This window comes from Oncorhynchus masou, chromosome 19 (genome assembly GCF_036934945.1).
Source record: "Oncorhynchus masou masou isolate Uvic2021 chromosome 19, UVic_Omas_1.1, whole genome shotgun sequence".
NCBI classification, from domain to species: domain Eukaryota; kingdom Metazoa; phylum Chordata; class Actinopteri; order Salmoniformes; family Salmonidae; genus Oncorhynchus; species Oncorhynchus masou.
The window spans coordinates 21,714,980-21,734,380 of NC_088230.1; the positions used below are offsets into that span (position 1 = coordinate 21,714,980).

General features: G+C 42.8%; 1 protein-coding gene across 6 annotated transcripts in view; it reads right to left on the reverse strand.

The window, feature by feature from the left end:
• The window catches only part of LOC135505999 (protein FAM184A-like), a 116,918-nt gene that overhangs the window by 30,203 nt on the left and 67,314 nt on the right, over window positions 1-19,401 (reverse strand). For all 6 annotated transcript variants that reach the window (XM_064925323.1, XM_064925326.1, XM_064925324.1 and 3 more), the window contains 6 exons: window positions 17,983-18,105; window positions 17,311-17,472; window positions 16,229-16,350; window positions 7,755-7,905; window positions 3,942-4,154; window positions 194-347 (listed from right to left, as the gene is read on the reverse strand). In XM_064925323.1, the coding sequence (XP_064781395.1) occupies window positions 194-347; window positions 3,942-4,154; window positions 7,755-7,905; window positions 16,229-16,350; window positions 17,311-17,472; window positions 17,983-18,105 (925 nt within the window). The remainder of the gene's footprint in view (window positions 1-193; window positions 348-3,941; window positions 4,155-7,754; window positions 7,906-16,228; window positions 16,351-17,310; window positions 17,473-17,982; window positions 18,106-19,401) is intronic.

The following is a 19,401-nucleotide window of genomic DNA, read 5'->3' on the forward strand; positions in this document are numbered from 1 at the left end:
AGTCTAGTATTTACCTAGAATGGTCCTCTATCACTACATATGGCCTTTTCTCTCTCTCAAGGTCCTTACCCAACATGGCCTTCGTTGTTAGGGCTTCAACCCGATGTGGCCCCCTCCCTGACTGGGCCCTTAACCCAGTGTGAGACCCGGAGAACCATTCCCCCATCAGACCCTAACCCAGCATGGCTCTTACCCAGCATGGCCTTGCCCTCGTCCTCCAGCTCGAAGCGTAGAGTCTGCAGCTCCTGCTCTGACTGCTGTTTGAGTGTCTCAATGCTGTGTCTGTGAGCCTCTCTCACAGACTGGAGCTCTATGTGGTGCTGCTGCCGCAGACGATGCTCCAGCTTCTACACACACACACGCGAGTTCAGAGGTCAGGAGGGACACACACAGGTTAGGACAAGGACAAACTAATGACATACAAATCATTGTATATAATGTTTTGGCACGGATAACTGGTTTTCATCTTGTTGACAGCGCTGGTTAATGAAAAAAACAACAACATTATTTTCATCGCTAGTAGGGAAAGTCTGAAACATATATGAAGAGTTCAGATGGTAAAGAGAAAGGTCAGTTGGGGAGAATCTTGCAACAGCATCAGTTCAACTCAACCTGTATGTTGCTGTTGGACAAAGTGCAGTTCAGTAACAAAAAGGCTGAAAGGTACTCAGACTGTGGCATAGTACCATGGAGCCAAAAGACGTGTTCTAAACATTATTCCTGATCACTATGGAATTATATTACAATTAATTAGCACTTAAGCATATCATCAGCAGCTTGTTGGGGCTTTTGGAAGGTTTTCCAGCAACAGCAAGCAAAACAGCACACAATACGCCACTCTAAACTCAATTAAGTAGACACAGAGCCGTTAACATGGCAAGGATAAGGTCACAGCTCCATAAAGTAACACTAGACACCTGGTACTTGTCAAACCTCATGAATACACCTTTCATATCACACTACAATCACCAATCAGGGGAGGGAGAGAGGAAGGGAGGGGGTAGACAAAGAAAGAGACAAAGATAGAGAGTAGAGAGAGAGAAGAGAGAGACAGAGAGACAGGAGCCACAACACCAGATTGATAGGGATAAAACACAATTTAGATGGAAATAGAAAGATAACAGGGCCTTTCAATCAACATATGACTTGTATAATATTAAATCAAATAGGTAGGCCTTACAAAGTAAACAAGAATAAATCAGCTGAGGCATGATGTTCTTAGCAATTATGTTTGTTGAATACTGTATCCAACAGTTAGTGGTTGAGCCACATCACTGTGTGTGTGTGTCGGCACAGTGTCCTTGTGGAGAAGTAAAAGGTTAGGTCAGGTCAGTATCATTCTAATGGCCGTCAGGGGGGACATTCTGTGGCTAGGCAGCAAGGCCTCTAATAGGCTACTGCTGGGAGAGTTCAGTAGAAAGCAATGTTCCTAACCTCAGTGGGGGAAGAACCCCGTAGCGACAGCAGCCCTTTTAGAATAGATAACAAGCTAAAGTCTCCCATCGCACACAAACAAAGTTCCATATCAAACCATGTACTGTAGAAACATGGGAGTTAGAGGGAATGGCTGTTGGTATCTCAGTAACAAGGCTTATTTCAATGCCTATTTGTCAGAGTCGTAGTGTAGTATCTAGATGTTAATTGTTAGTCTGGTGGTCCTTAGGTCGTGTTTGTGTTTGAGCTAATTCCTAAGTGTGTTTATTCATGTATTGGTTGGCAATGGTATGGGACAAGGCTAGTAAATGATCTATATATTTTCTCTCAGGTCCAAAGCCCTGGGTCTGTTAGATCTGTGCGCAGTCTCATTCATGCAGTTGATACTGTCTGCAGCCTGTGCACAAATTAAAAATAAGATTGAACGGAGAAAAAAACGATAGTTTGCGAGAATCCCAAGAGACACTGTATTGTGTGTTCATATCTAGAACTAGGGGATTTACAGGAAATGTTTTACTGTGAAAAAGTAGAGATCTAGATTGGATGTTAAAATTAGCATTTTATTAGTTATTCTATAACAATAACAGAGTTTGTGATGCAAATAGATACAATCAGGGGATGTGTGTTCCTCCTGCAGGCAAGGAGAAACTGAATTTGTCCCTAATGCCTCAAACAAGACAGTTCTGTTTGCTTTACGACACTCTAAATGACTTTCTCCTCATAAAACATGTCTCGAACAAACTAAACCCAAATACATTTATCCCCGCAAAAGGTTATAAGAAACAACTTTGAGTCAACCTAGCGTCTTTTTCAGAGAGAACAGCTTGAGATAAATGTGTTCCTAGGGAAGGTTTTTGAGCTATGTTCTTTCATTAGCAGACAGGAAAGACTTTTCGGCCCATTCAATCTCCGATGACTCATAGGTCTTATACTTCTAATCCAATCTGTGGCTGGAGAGGTGAGACAGAATGCTCAAGGACAATGTGTCAGCTTTGCATAACGCCTGCATGACCCCTTAACATAAACTTCAACCGAGGGTTTTAGAATCTCAAACGAAGCCTCTGAGTAAGGTTAAATGCATTTCAAAACAGCCTTGACTGTATAATGGTGTGTTGAGTGCAGAAAAACCCATTTGTTCCCTTTTCTTTGGAAAGAAAAGATTCAGTGTTTGAAAATGTGAATGTCGTTATATTTTTCAGAAGTCTATTTTCACGTACTGGGTATTTTCTGGATTGATAAATAAGTTCTGATTCATACTTTAACCTTGATTATGAAATGCCCAGATCAGTACTGAAATGTCAGTGTTTTAGGGTACAGTCAGTAAGTCTTATATGTAAAGACGGAGAGCTGGGCATATCTGTTCTGCCACAAAATGGTACCCACTCTTTGGCTATCCAGTATTAATTGTTTTGCGAGGAGGAAATGCAGCTTGCTCCAGCTGAGATCGTGCCACAGTGAACCCTGCACCCAGATGCATTTCCTTAGTAAACGCCAGTGAATAAATTAAACAGAGCCAATCGTCTTCCTGACAAAGACCTACACAGTTAACCCATGCATGAGTCTGACTGACAATCTGCCTTTCAAGCATGAACCCATAGAAGTACATTCATGACCCGTGCTGATCGATATAGCTCCATCTTGCTTCATGACTCTCATGTCCTATAAAGAGCTCTATGAGCAGAGGGGCTGATTTTAAAAAAAGAGTTGGCTCTGAGCATGAAGTTACTGGCTTATGGACCCAAGTGTATTTCCCCCGGCTGTGCTGACAACAAACTCATCACCATCTGAATTACTATTACACAGATGCCACGCCAGATTCCCAAAACATTCCCATATTATTACATTACTGCACCACATTACTCATATTTAACACCCTGGGACAATATTAGATGTGTTGCATCGTAATTCCATCAGATACTATGCTGATGTAGCCTTTTCGTTTTGAAGGGTGAAGAATTGAAAAATAGTGTGTGTCCCAGACAGCAATCAGGGTCAGGTCCAAATCACTGATCCGCTCAGGAGTCAACCCCTTCACGTCTCTGGTAATGTTGATGGACTCACTGTTGCAAAACTTCATTTGGCCACGTCACCAGTAAATCTTCACTGTCTCTCCTCATTCTGTGTACCTGACTGATATCCAGTCTTACTGACACATCAGAGCCTATACTGGCCCATAATGCCTCATATCTAATCTAGTGCTCTAAAGTCACCAGATGGGAGCTTTCACACTGGCAGTGATTCTAACCACTTGTAAGCTGAAAGAGTTCATATGTAAAAGGGAAGAGGGTTGGGCACCCTGTAGAGCAGAGTCGCAATGTGCATGTCAATGGGCATAAAGTACAAATGATACAGATAAGAGGTAGTGATGTCACAGGGACAGAGGGAATGTCATGGCTAGATCCCCCAGTAGACAGAAGGGGTTGGGCTTGGTGGTGATCGGGTTGGTCTGATGGTCAGGACATTTACTATGACCGGAGACTTTGTAGACAGACCGGTAGGAGCCTCACCTTGAGGTCGTGCTGGCGGGTCTCCTCCAGGTCCTGCATGGCGCAGCAGTGGGCCTCCTGTAGGCTGTGCTCCCTGCGCTGGTGTTCCAGCTGCAGCTCCTGGAGCTGCTGGCTCAAGTGCTCCCGCTCCTGGCTGAACTGGGCCTGGAGCTGCTGCAGGGAGCTCTGCGACTGAGACAGCTGCATCTCCAGACTCTGCTTCAGCAACGAGATCTGATGAGAGGGAGGGAAGTAAAGGGAGAGAGAGCGAGAGAGAGGACGAGAGAGAGAGATAAAGTGATGGGAGGGAGAGAAAGAGAGGAAATAGAGAAGAACAGAGTTTAGATCAGATTGTCTGTGTGTTATTATAATCTCTCTTACAGATAGCTGTTTGTCTGTATACTTCATTAACATATGCCTACTTTGTTAACAACAAAAACAGATATCAATTTTTAACGGCAGTTATGACCTGAAGCAACACAACATTACATTTTTGTTACATGTTACAACAAAATGACATTTTCCATTACGCCCTGAAAATCGTTCTTTCAAAATGGTAGTCCTGGAGCAACTTTGGCTGCTTTGCAACCTTTGGTAACGTACAATACAGCACTGATTGGACGTGTGATCAACATGACAGCTCAGTCATCCCACATGAATCAGCCATGGCTTCATTAGTACTTAGTATTATTACTGTGAATAATGAGACTGACTGGGCCCAGAGCAAGAGAGGAGTTTATGGGAAGAAGAGAACCATGGTGGTGACACCTCCATAAGTCACCATGACTCTGCTGCTAGCTACCAGGAAGAATCTGGAGCAAAGTCTTTGAGAACGGAATCTCTGTCTGAATGCCCTCCTTCTCCCCACATGCATTGATTTCCAGCATCTGCGTAATGAAACATTTGGACAACAAACAGTACGAAGTGCATAGTACATTATCAAGCCAGAGGCAGATCAAAGACAAACTGTTATAATGCAGAGAGTGTATTAGTTTGCCTCTGGGCAGCAGAGGACACAGTGATACGGTGGGCATGTGGCAGACAGGCTGCAGTGATCTAAGTGGAGTCAGTGGACGTGTCTGTGGGTTCATGTCAGAGAGGGACTAGTGGGTTTTAGTGGTGATCAAGCCGTGGGTTGCTGTTGACAGTGCAAAGTCGGGCCATTGACAGAAGATATTCACACCTCTCATAGAATCAATACCCACACTGCCTTGGAGTGAACAAGCGCGCCTGTAAGGCTGTAATGCTCACTCACTGGTGTGCACAGAGTCATTATCAAAGTCATCTCCTGCTGGGCAAAATGTTTGACTGCTATCTAAATGGCACCCCTCGTCATCCCTGATAAAATCACAACTCCTTGTGAAGAGGGATAAGAGGTTACTTTATGCCTTCCATTGGGACCTGAGCGCAAACAGCATCAAGCCGGAGACTTGATGACAGCTTTGCACACTCTTGGCATTCTCTCAACCAGCTTCACCTGGAATGCCAAGAGTGAACCCAGGTTTTCCTATACAATTTTGCTTGTGCTTAGCTCTATTCTGTTTCTTTTTATAATAAAAAAAACCCTCCCCAATCCTTGCTGATGACAAGCATACCCATAACATGATGCAGCCACCACCATGCTTGAAAATAATCAGTGGTAATCAATGATGTGTTCTGTTGGATTTGCCCAAAACATAAGCTTTAAATTCAGGACATAAAGTTAATTTCTTTGCCTCCTTTTTGGCAGTTTTACTTTAGTGCCTTATTGCAAACGGGTTGCATGTTTTGGATTATTTTTATTCTGTACAGGCTTCCTTCTTTTCACTCTGTCAATAAGGTTAGTATTGTGGAGTAACAAACTACAATGTTCCATCCTCAGTTTTCTCCTATAATCTCTGGAACTGTTTTAAATTTACCATTGGCCTCATGGTGAAATCCCTGAGCGGTTTCCTTTCTCCCCGGCAACTGAGGTAGGAAGGGCACCTGTATCTTTGTAGTGACATGGTGTATTGATACAGAATCCAAAGTGTAATTAATAGCTTGCTCAAATGGATATTCAATGTCTGCTTTTTTTTTACCCATTTAACAATAGTTGCCCTTCTTTGCGAGGCATTGGAAAACCTCTCTGGTCTTTGAGGTTGAATCTGTGTTCGAAATTCACTGCTCGACTGAGGGAACTTATAGATAATTGTATGTGCGGGATACGGAGATGAGGTACTCATTCAAAATCATGTTAAACACTATCATTGCACACAGAGTGAGACTTGTTAAGCACATTTTTACTCCGAAACATAGTTAGGCTTGCCATAACAAAGGGGATAAATACTAATTGACTCAAGACACTTCAGGTTTACATTTTTTATTAATTTGTAAAAACATTAAAAAAACAAAAATTCCACTTTGACATTATGGGGTATTGTGTGTAGGCCAGTGGGGGAAAGAATATACACATTTAATCCATTTCAAATGGATTAAAATTCAGGCTGTAACACAACACAATATGGAAAAAGTAACAGAGCGTGAATCCTTTCTGAAGGCACTGTAGTTATTATGGCACAGCAGAGAGAGCCGAGCAGGAGGTACAGTAAAATCACATGCCACTCAGAGAGGCTGTCATTCTGTCTCATCAAAATAACAGAAATACACACCTTTCACAGGGTCAGGAAGATGAAAACAGTCCAGTGGGAAGTGCACCAGGAATCAGTTCCAGAGCATATACAGAATATACATGCTCAGAAGAGGGCAGACTCAGGTCATGAGTGTTTCATGCGTGTTGCCTGTGAACTGGATGGCGTTGCTTCACTGCTGTAGCAACCAGTCACAGTGGTTCTACAACAACTCTCTCTGTTTCGAGACAAGGAGTGAAGAGAGAAGCCAAACACACTTCGGTACATTCAGAAAGAACAGAGATTTCAAACCAAAATATAGCCCAGGTAAATAGCCCAGGTATATAGGTATATAAAGGTATATAGCCAAGGTAAAATACTCTATTCATCCTGAAAAAAACACAACACTGCAAGTGTTGCCCACAATAAACCCTGACCTGCGTACAGCACACTGTAACAAAAGGAAAATGGACGCTCTGAAGTGAAACCAGCATCTTGCAAGCCAGAGCGAGTACACACAGCAGCATCATGCAAGCCACTCCCACCAGTTAAATATACTGGTATTTGTTTGTAAATACAGTACAGTGAGGGGGAAATAAAGAGGGTAAAGTAGAATATTAATGCAATTAGCAAGTTCAAGTACTTTAAACGTTTCAGTTTGAATTATATTTGGTCCATTCAGTCCCCTTCACAGGGCTGCCAGTGTCAGTTTGGGAAGATTTAAAACGCAATCATTTGAATAGATATCCAATAGAGGGGGTTAAAATGACAAGCTCAAACTCACCATGTTGTGTCTTCATACACAAGAGGAGAGGAGAGACTGTAGTGTAAGTGACAGTGCAGGCTAAAACTGCAGTGGGAGTTACAGCTAAGGTAACAGAACAGGTTCCTCAGCTGTCTTTCATTGTGATGGCTACCTGCATAGGGCAAGGCCCTGAGCACTCTCCACCCGCCTATTCATGGACATTAAGGAAGTGGATGATTTAATATTGTATGACATACACTTCCAAATGGATGTTTCATGATGTGATGGGTTAAGTGGTGAACATTTACGACCTATGTTATTGACATTAAGGTATATTAAATCCCTATAGAAATCTCAGCCAAACCTTAGCACTGATGATAATAGTGGACAGATGTAGAAATGATAGAGTCCTCTTACTGTCCAGTTAACCAGGAGCCCAGCCCAGTGTGTATATCACAACACCCAGTTGGTGCAGCAGGGTGTGGGTGGACTGTCTCTTACCTGCTCCAGTAGGTCCTCCACCTTCCTGTGCCAGCTCTCGCGGGCACTGCCCAGCTCCTGCTCCTTGTTCTGGGCCAGCTGGATGAGGGCTGCCCTCTTGTCATCCTCATGATCCTCCCTTAGCTCCTCACGCAGCTTCTTACACTCCTGTCTGTGGACACACACACACACACACACACACATACACACACAAATGCATACAATTTCCATTAAATTAAATAAACACAAGATAATGATGACTATCCAGGGCTCAGCAGATCGAAATAATGTCAGTTTGACTCCGAAAGCAAAACCTTCTGGAAATAACTTCATGGAGTAGTAATATAGTAGTAATATATTCCCAAAAATTGAAGCTGCTGCAAATCATATAGAACAGCGGTCTGTTTACAGTAACGTGAGGTCGACGTATTCCGGTGAACATCATGCAAGTCATGCGTGCAAGAGCACATGCTTGAAAAGCCCCCTCTGTAAATATTTCATCTGTGGCATGTTTTAAGACCCTTTCACAAACTCCACTTCTCATTGGAATGAGCGTCGCAGCACAGCCAAGACAATTGTTAGCAGCAAAAAGAAAATAGAGAAAAATCTGCTACTACGTGCATATTTAATAAACATAATACATTTGCACTCATCTCCAGAGCACACTGTGCGTACAGTGAACATTAGAGAGAAGAGAGACGGGGGCCGACTAACAGTGAACATTAGATAGAAGAGAGACGGGGGCCGACTAACAGTGAACATTAGAGAGGAGAGAGACGGGGGCCGAATAACAGCGAAGATGTTAATGCATGCACCTGGGACACAGAGGGTCTCTAAGAGGTTTTAACTTCAGGACAGGGTCTATTTTACTCCATTTCTGCCTGACTGACATGCCCAAAGTAAACTGCCTGTTGCTCAGGCCCTGAAGCCAGGATATGCATATAATTGGTACCATTGGAACGTATAGGGAAATAATTCAATCTAGCTCCCAGTATGCAATCCCTATGGCTTCTACTGGATGTCAGTAATCTTTGTTCAAGGTTTCAGGCTTGTTTCTTCCCAAAAGAGGAAGAATTATGAGTTTTAGTATTGGGATACAGACTTGGAAATCAGTCTATGCGCACGCGACAAAGAGGACGCGCACCTGCTAATATTCTTTTCCTATTGAACATACTTCTTTCCGTATGAAATATTATAGTTTAATTACATTTAGGGTATCTGAGGATTAAATAGAAACGTATTTTGACTTGATTTAACAAAATTTAGCGGAAGCTTTTTAGATTCTTTTCTCTGCATGTTGAACGGAGTGGATTAATCAAATCGATGGCGCCAACTAAACACTTTTTGGGATATAAGGACGGATTTTCATCTAACAAAACGACACTACAAGGTGTAGCTGGGACCCTTTGGATGACAAATCAGAGGAAGATTTTCAAAAAGTAAGTGAATATTTAAATCGCTATTTGTGAATTTATGAAACTTGTGCTGGTGGAAAAATATTTTGATGTGGATCGCCGTCCTCAAACAATCGCATGGCATGCTTTTGCTGTAAAGCCTATTGTAATCAGACAGTGCGGTTAGATTAACAAGAATTTAAGCTTAAAAATGATATAAGACACTTGTATGTTCCTAAATGTTTAATATGCATAATTTTAATTATTATTTATTTGAATTGTGCGCCCTCCAGTTTCACCGGAATTTGTCCCGCTAGCGGGGCCCCTAGCCTTATGAAGTTTTAACAGCTCAACATTATGTCCTGTATTTGCTGAACATTTCCAGCACGCCGCTGGCTGTCGGAGTTCTGGAGGTGTTCCGAGTCCACATCCTTGGGAACAGAGCAGAGCGTACGTCTGTGTAGAATTCCCCATGGCGTCATGCAGACATCTCCCACCTCACCATCTCAGTGCTATCCAATGCCCACATGTTTAACGGCGCTGCAAATACCTTTTAGTAGGAGTGTGGACTGCATGTTAATCGTTATTTATCAGAGAATGACGTTGTTAAGGGCAGGACGCCACCAGTGTTTTTGTCCCTCCTAACACCAGATGAGCATCAGGGTGAGTGAGTGCTATGACGCACCACACCGGTTTAGCCTGCTGACACTTCTGCAAGGACATGTGTTGATCCTCATCGCTTCAGAAAAAACACAGACACGCAGCTCTCAGGGCCTTTATATTGTAAAGAGCCTCACATTCATATTCATAACCCATGCCCGAATCCCCAATCTGGCTAATTACCTAGGAGGGCACTCAGCACCTGGTGTGCAGAGGAGATGGGAAGGAAGAAGTGGTGAGAATGTAGAGAAGACAGAGAGGATGGAGGAGTGTAGGCAGTAGGGGATAATGGAAGAAGGACAGTGGAGCATGTAGAGGGAGGAGAATGGGAGGGTATAGCGAGAATGGAGGAATTACGTCAGTGTGACATTCCTATTGAGATCCAAGCTTTCACTCTGAACACCAGAGTGATGACAAGCAGTCAGTCACAAATGGACTCCATCCAGTGGCGTAGTGCAGTTGGCCAGGGACGTTTTTGACCGTGTCCACGGTAGCTCCGTTGACGAGGATGGGGGCATGCCCAGCCTGGTTCCTCCTGAAGTCCACAATCAGCTCGTTTGTTTTGCTGACGTTGAGGGAGAGGTTGTTTACCTGGCACCACGCCGTCAGAGTGCAGACCTCCTCGTCATTGTCGGTAATCAGGCATACTGCTCTCGTGTTGTCAGTGAAATATATAATTGAGTTGGAACTGTGTAAGGCCATGCATCTCTGGGTATACAAGGAGTACAGGAGGGGACTGAGGACGCACCCTTGTAGGGCCCCTGTGTTAAGGACCAGTCTGGAGGAGGTGTTGCTGCCTACCTTCAACACCTGGGGACGGCCCGTCAAAAATCATCCTCAAAGTATGCATTCCTTTTGTCCAGGTGCGTGAGGGTAGTATCCAGTGCAATGCGATTGGTGTCTGCTTTTGGGCAGGATGTGCACAGCCATGGTGATAATCCCCGAGAACTCTCTCGGGAAGATAAAAAGAGCAACATTTGATGACCAACTATTCAAAGTCTGGAGAGCAGAACCTTTGAAGTTCCTGTACATTGCGCCAATCGCAATACTTGTTACTGGTCATGAAGCAGACACCACCGCCTTTGTTCTTGCCAGAGAGAGCCCACTTCCTATCTGCTCGATGAACTGTAAAACTCGCTAGTTGAATATAATCCATTTGAATGTCGGAGGAAAGCCAAGTCTCAGAAAAACTGAAAAATATGTTGCAGAATCTGATGTCCGTCTGGAAGGAGATCCTCGTTCTGAGTTTGTCAAGCTAATTCACTAATGAGTAGTATACAATGTAATGGAGGACGGTCGCCCGGCGTCTCAATCGCACTAAGACCCCTCCACGTCTGCCTCTCCATCAGCGTCTTTGTTTTCTTCTATCCGGTAGGACTCCCAGGCTACCCGGTACCTCACTGACGAGGCTAGAACATTGTTTCCGCTGTCTCTGGGAATTCAGGAAGATCGGGTGGATGGTGAGTACCAAGCAATTCATATTCCAATAGTTCTACCTGGGTGTATGAAGTAATGCATTAAACAAACAGAGCAAGAAAATGAGAGAACACACTAGAAAAAGTAGAAACCTGCAAAGTTTTCTAGGAGCTCGCGGCGAGGCTACCATGTTCATTCAGCATCATCATCCTTTATAATCGTAAGAGAAATTGAACTAGTTAGTTGCTAGCTAGTTAGTTATACACCATGACCTGTTAGTTATACACACTGACCTGTTCACCGAACATGCTACCTTGTCCCGGACCGGCTGTTTTCATCCCTCTCTCTCCCCCTCTACTGCACCTGCTGTCTCGGCCTTTGAATGCTCAGCTATGAAAGCCAACTGACATTTACTCCTGAGGTGCTGGTAATCTATGAACGTTTGATCTGTCTTAATGGCCATGTACTCTTATAATCTCCACTTGGCACAGTCAGAAAAGGACTGGCCACCCCTCAGAGCCTGGTTCCTCTCTAGGTTTTTCACTAGGTTCCTGCCTTTCAAAGGAATTTTTCCTAGCCACAGTGCTTCTACATCTGCATTGCTTGCTGTTTGGGGTTTTAGACTGGGTTTCTGTATAAGCACTTTGTGACATCATCTGATGTAAAAAGGGCATCATAAATACATTTGATTGATTGATTATACCTAGGTAACTTACAAGGTTGGGTGACTTTTGTCAAAACGCATCTCATTGTGGATAGCTACTTGTCCCTCATGCTAGCCTTTTCAGCAAAATATCACTTCAGAAACATCAAAATATAAAATATTGATATGAACAGCATTGTAGACCATCTCTCCCCTCATACTGCAGCTTTAGCTAATCTCAAAATAACAGAGAAATGCTGTGAAAACCATTGGTTGGCATGGAGGAATGGGCCAAAGTACCAGCAACAGTGTGTGAAAACCTTGTGAAGACTTACAGAAAACATTTGACCTCTGTCATTGCCAAAAAAGGGTATATAACAAAGTATTGAGATAAACTTTTGTTATTGACCAAATACTTATTTTCCACAATAATTTGTAAATAAATTCATAAAAAATCCTACAATGTGATTTTCTGGATGTTTTCTCTCATTTTGTCTGTCATCGTTGAAGTGTACCTATGATGAAAATGGCAGGCCTCTCTCATCTTTTTAAGTGGGAGAACTTGCACAATTGGTGGCTGACTAAATACTTTTTTGCCCCACTGTACCTAACCATAAACATCAATGCCTTTCTTAAAATCAATATACAGAAGTATATATTTTTAAACCTGCATATTTAGTTAAAAGAAATTCATGTTAGCAGGCAATATTAAACTAGGGAAATTGTGTCACTTCTCTTGCGTTCATTGCACGCAGAGTCAGAGTATAGGCAACAGTTTGGGCCGCCTGGCTAGTTGTGAACTAATTTGCCAGAATTTTACGCAATTATGACATAACATTGAAGGTTGTGCAATGTAACAGGAATATTTAGACTTATGGATGCCACCCGTTAGATAAAATACGGAACGGTTCCGCATTTCACTGAAAGAAATAAACATTTTGTTTTCGAAATGATAGTTTCCGGATTTTACCATATTAATGACCTAAGGATCGTATTTCTGTGTGTTATAATATTATAATTAAGTCTATGATTTGATAGAGCAGTCTGACTGAGCGGTGGTAAGCAGCAGGCTCGTAAGCATTCATTCAAACAGCGCTTTACTGCATTTACCAGCAGCTGTTTATGACTTCAAGCCTATCAACTCCTGAGATTAGGCTGGCAATACTAAAGTACCTATTAGAACATCCAATAGTCAAAGGTATATAAAATACTAATGTTATGGAGAGAAATAGTCCTATAATAACTAACTACAACCTAAAACTTCTTACCTGGGAATATTGAAGTCTCATGTTAAAAGGAACCACCAGATTTCATATGTTCTCATGTTCTGAGCAAGGAAGTTAAATGTTAGCTTTTTTACATGGCACATATTGCACTTTTACTTTCTTCTCCAACACTTTGTTATTGCATTATTTAAACATGTTTCATTATTTATTTGAGACTACATTTATTTTATTGATGTATTATATTAAGGTAAAATAAAAGTGTTCATTCAGTATTGTTGTAATTGTTATTATTACAAATATATATTTATAAAAAAATGCAAAAAAATATATATATAAAGATTTATTTTTCTTAAATTCACACAAAAAATGTTTAAAAAAAAATCAATTTAAATGTTAAAAATGGCCGATTAAATCGGTATTGTTTTTTTTGGTCCTTCAATAATCGGTATCGGCATTGAAAAATCATAATTGGTCGACCTCTCATTAATATCCATGATTGGCAGTTGTTTTTTTAAAGTTTGAAATTGGGATCCTTTGCTCTGGACATGTCACGCCCTGACCATAGTTTGCTTTGTATGTTTTTAGGTTTTGTTTGGTCAGAGTGTGATTTGAGTGGGCATTCTATGTTGGATGTCTAGTTTGTCTGTTTCTGTGTTTGGCCTGATATGGTTCTCAATCAGAGGCAGGTGTTAGTCATTGTCTCTGATTGGGAACCATATTTAGGTAGCCTGTTTTGTCATTGTGGGTTGTGGATGATTGTCTATGTTAGTTGCTTGTGTCAGCACATTTGGTATATAGCTTCACGATCGTTGTTCATTTATTGTTTTGTTCAGTTTACTTCGTGTTTTCGTCATCCATTAAAATGATGCATTCACACCACCCTGCGCTTTGGTACCCTTCTTACGACGATCGTGACAGGACAAGGGAATTTCCAGGCATAGAGGCGATATGAAATTACTAGTAATTGAAAGTATTTAGAAAATTCTCCACATTTATATTTTACTATAAAAATTCCCTTAAATGTACATACACAAGCTCAAATAATGCAACATTTTTTTTTTCAACTATAAAAATGTTGTTTCCCTGCTGGACAAGGATTAGCCTGACTTTCAAGAATCCCTGAGCTAATTTCCTGTAATTCTACATATTTTGCCATGAGGCTAAGAGACATTGTTGCAGTTTTCAAGCTAATTTCCTGTAATTCCACCCCAAAAATGCATGGCTTATGACATGTTCATTAGCTCTCTGGGTGGCCTGACCTTCAGGGGGACCCTAACCCAACAACAAAGCTCGTGAGCCCCCCCGCCTTGCAGGGTCTACGGGGATGTGTGCTACGTCAGTGACTCTATCAACTGACTGTCTAAACAGCAATATCATTTCTTCCCCCACATCTGGGGAACACCAACACCAATAACTGCATCTCTCACAAAGCTTTCATTTGACTGAGGTAAATCTCAAATAGAAACTGACTGTGGATGTTCATTATACCCAGTTCTGACATCACCGCAATGAAACACACAGTAGCGAAGCTCCCTGTTCTATTCTAACCGTCTGGAATGGTGGACCTTAAAGGACTCTCTCTCTCAGAACATACACAGAGCCAGACCAGCTGTGTTCAATCATTTTCTGTGTGTGTGTATTCTCCATGTGTTCTCTGTGCAGGTGTGCGTGGCGGCTGTCATAGACGCTGCGGTGCGGTCGGGTGGTGCCGCCCATCTGCATTGTCCCTCTTGCTAATGCCGTTCATGGTCAAGCCCACTATTACATAAGGTAAACAGAGAGAGGAGACTTTAAATGTGGGTATTTCTGCTGCTGTATCTCGCTCCACATCACCAGCAGGAGGAGAGATGTGTCTGACAGTCCGTCACAGGACATGAAAGAGAGGTGCTCCTTAGCACCTCCTCCTACTGAGAAGGGCCTAGAACAGAGGAGGGAGGAGGAAAATGGGAATATCTCTCCCTCTGCATTCACCTCTCTCTTTCTCTCTCTCGCTCTCCCTGAGTGGCATGTTGGCTCGAGTTCGACATGCAAGTACAATCAGAACCCCCGGGGGTTGTGTTTTGCATTATGCTTTACTAGAGAAAAAGCAGTCTTCAATTTAGTTTTAATTACTATCTCACTTAATAAAATGCTGTCAGAACTAAAGAGCATGTAAAATGCATAACTTACAAATTACAAAATGAAAAGGAGCTGAAGGGGAATGCAACTGTGAAATATGAACATTGTGAGAGAGGAGGGTAAATGAAACCTAATTACAGTACACCAGATAAAGAGGAGGACAGGAGGAAACTGAGCTGATCTGGATGGTGTTATTGTAGAAGTCCATGTGTAGCAGAGCCTTCCTGGTAATCAGGCATCCCTAATGCTGTATTAACATTGACCCCAGCAAAGGAGAGAGACACTAATTGGACTGATGAGCTAGGATGAACTTCCTCCTCCTCCTCCTCATCTCCAGTGTCACATCTCTGAGCTGCAGTTCTGTTCACACCGTGATTCACATGTCCCTGATGCGCTGTGGTCGACATTGAGATTCAAATGGCCCTTTATTGTGCCAACAAAATGTTTTTACACTTGACATTCATAAGCAGTGGCTTGTCACAGCCTTGTTGTCACTCGGGCTCAAATCCCTTGGTAAAACAACCGCTTTTGCTTCAGACGAAAAACACATTTAGAGGTAGACGAGGGCAACGGCTGAACAAATGTTGTGAAAAATGAAGGACCATATTTTGGGGCAGTATAATTTCTCATCATCTTCATCTCCTCCTCTTTCACTTGCACACAAACTCAATGTGTGACCTAGCTCGCTACAGTACTTACAAGTACAGCATTATTAGTGTTATTATTACTCTAATGATCTGTGTGGACGCGGAGCCCTCTAAAGATAATTCCAATGGCCTTTTCAGTGGTCATAATCTGTGTTGCAGCACTGGCTCTTTTTAAATGAAGCTGTCCATTCATAATCCTCTGAGCCAGGGAGAGAAGGACCTCCTGCTGGGGAGAGACCAGCCCTGGACTGCTATTATTAGTATGAAGCTGGATTCACTCTTTCACTTAACTTCTCCATCGCCATCCTTGGCACATCTCAACCAAATTAACCCCAGGGCCAAGGCAGACCCAAAAACAAGAAATGCATGTACGCACACACACCACACACACCTTAACGTCTCGGTCCACTTGAGCTCCAGTTCCAGCGCCATCTTGTCCATCTTGAGCTTCTCGTCCTCTTTAATAGTGATGACTTTAGCCTCGTGCTGCTTCTTCTGGGCCTCCATCTCTCCCTGAGACGAGGTTAGGAGAAAGACAGAAAGACAGGAATAAAGAGAGAAAGGGTGAATGATATTAACTCTCATGATAAACAACAAAATTGAGCATGAGATCTAACCCTGTATGGACAGGAGTCAACACACATTACTACCAATGAGGATCTTGTCGGCCTGTGTGAACATGGGTGCTCTGTGCTCTGTGTGATCAGTCAGAGGAGAGGAAAAACAGCCTGGACCTACTACCATCAATGACGCTCCAAAACTTCCCCTGACACTAATTCAGACTACAGCCTGCTTCATTACGCAGGACCAGAGCGAGGGAGCGAGAGAGGGAAGAGGAGAGAGGGGAGCCTCAGAAGGTCAATGGCATAATGAAGTGCTAATGCCACATGGGCTCCTTAAAGAGGAGAACAAAATGTACAATCTGAGCCTGATTAGGTATGTCAACCCAAAGCTGCTGGAAAGCCTGCTTGGCATATGAAGAATTGGAATCTGGGACAAAGCTGCTGGAAAGCCTGCTTGGCATATGAAGAATTGGAATCTGGGACAAAGCTGCTGGAAAGCCTGCTTGGCATATGAAGAATTGGAATCTGGGACAAAGCTGCTGGAAAGCCTGCTCGGCATATGGAGAATTGGAATCTGGGACAAAGCGGCTGGAAAGCCTGCTCGGCATATGAAGAATTGGATTCTGGGACAAAGCGGGTGGACGTGATAGAAGGGAATAAACTCAAGGCAATTCAGTACAGATAAACTTTATTACCCCCGTAAATAAGCTTAATACACAATCAATAAATACCTGGTCAGAAGAGGGAATGAGGAAGGAAAATCATTAGGGTTCCTGTTGGAGAATCCAATGGCTCCCTGATGAGGTAAACCCACCAAGGACCCATAACAATCTATTTGTGTGTGTTTGCGTGTGCCTGCCTGCCTGCCTGCCTGCGTGCGTGCGTGTGTGTGCTGTAACAGTGCTCTCACCTGCAGGGCGGTCAGCAGGTTGCTGGTCTCTCTCAGTCTGGCCCTGGTAGCGTCCAACTCCTCCACTAGTTTGTCCTGGGCCTCCTTCAGGTTGGAGATGTGTCCCTCTGCTGAACCCATGCCCTGCTCACCCTCCTTCACCAGCTCCTGCAGGCGCAACACCTGCACACAGGGGAGGGACAGGGAGGGAGGGAGAACAGACCCACACTCAGCACAGAACAAGAATAAAGGCTAGAAGTCTATCATACACCACAGTACCCAGACAGGCTTTAAAAACAGCTGTAATAAAGTAGAGTCAAATATATTCCCTTTTGTAATAAATTACAATTGGGAATCTGCTTTTGAAAATAGTCAAGACACACTCGACACATCAGCAGCTGTTCTCTAGAAGTCTATCTCAGTGCTCAGAGAGGCCTTAACATCTTAACCAGCTGTAATGAACTCCTAGACATTCTCTTCAGTAGAGTTGGGAAACTGCACTTCAAATGAGCCAAGACATACATTCCTGCTGTTATTTTCCTTTCAAACCAGGTTTGTTTTCTGAGAATCGAAAGCATCAAAATTCTAAGATCACCAATTAGCACCAGTAATTCTAATTCTGTGTCTGACCACATGGTCAAAATGAATTGAGAAAGAGGAGAGATCTGATAGGTAGAGTGACTCATGACTGACCTCCTGATTGACTTGTTCAAGTTTGGCGGCGAGCTCCTCCCTCAGGCTGTCCAGTTGTTGTCTGAGATGGTTCTTCTGCTCCACCAATGAGAGCCTCTCCCTCTCAAACTGCTGCTCCATTTCCTGTAGACAAACCACAAAGACTGTTATAATAATACCAGCACAATAACCATTACAGGGCTTACAATATTATAGGCTTTTTATGAATTGAAAATACTTTGTAGATATGGGTGCAATAATTGTGCTTTTAGAGGAAAATCAATGAGGAAAATCAATTCCAGTTTAAAGGGAATGAATAGTACATGAAAGGACAATAGCTGGCATTATTCACATGAATAAACTAATAAAAAGAGTTTTGTCAGCATCGTTGTTACAAAATCCGGTAATATGGATTCAGTGGAGCGCTTTGGAGGAGGGCTTGTAGTGAGAGCTGTTATATTTAGGAGGTTGTGTGTGTGTGTGTGTGTGTGTTTAAATCACGAGTGACACATTAAATGTGGTACCCCTGGGCAGGTGGTTAATATCCTGCTGGGAAAACAGATGACATGAGTGAGTTCATTATTTAAGCAACGTCAGGCCACTCAAGACAAGGATGTCTGCAAAGCAAATAAATGATGCAGCGTTTACTGATAAAAGTCATGTCACATTATGGAATTCCATTTGCAGGGAGGAAGGATCTTTCGCTGTGACGGTGCGATATCACAGATCAAATGCAGCCTTCAGACATTTCTCGTATGGCATAGATCGCTAGTGTACCATTTCACTCTCATTGCAGGATATTTGTGCCAGTAGACGACACCAAAGTGACAATATAAATCAGTAGACATCACCATCGCAGGGACCGGCCAATGAGATGGAGGGAATGAGTGGCATTTTTAGCACCAGGCATGGAAATGCCAAAAAGATGATTTTTCTCATGAAATTCTCAACAGCTCTGCATCTCTTAACGTCAGCGCTGATTCAACTGTGGACAGGACATTGTTCAAACCCCTTCATATAGGCCTACATCTTCTACGAAAACAGAAGTCTTGACCACTTTCATAAAAACACTATGACTAGTATTTTACTCTTAAGAGTTTGCTCTTAACTGACTTGCCTAGTTAAATAAAGGTAAAATAAAATAAACTCTGAAAGGACGCCTTGGAGCTAAATCAATGACCGCCAAACTCTAAATCCATTGAGCTGACTAGTGACAGACTACTATGTGAACCATGTCCACTCCAATATTAAAGGTTCCTCTGATACAGAAGGGGATTGACACTGCAGCATGGTCCTTTCCCTCTGTAACTTCAGTTCATGCTTTCCAATGACCCAAAATGGAATGTCCAACAGACACTTCAAAGTGCAATCTCAAAAGGTCTATATATGAGCAGAAGACTGGTCAGCGCGATGGCCTAAGTGAGGCTGAGTACTGCGCTG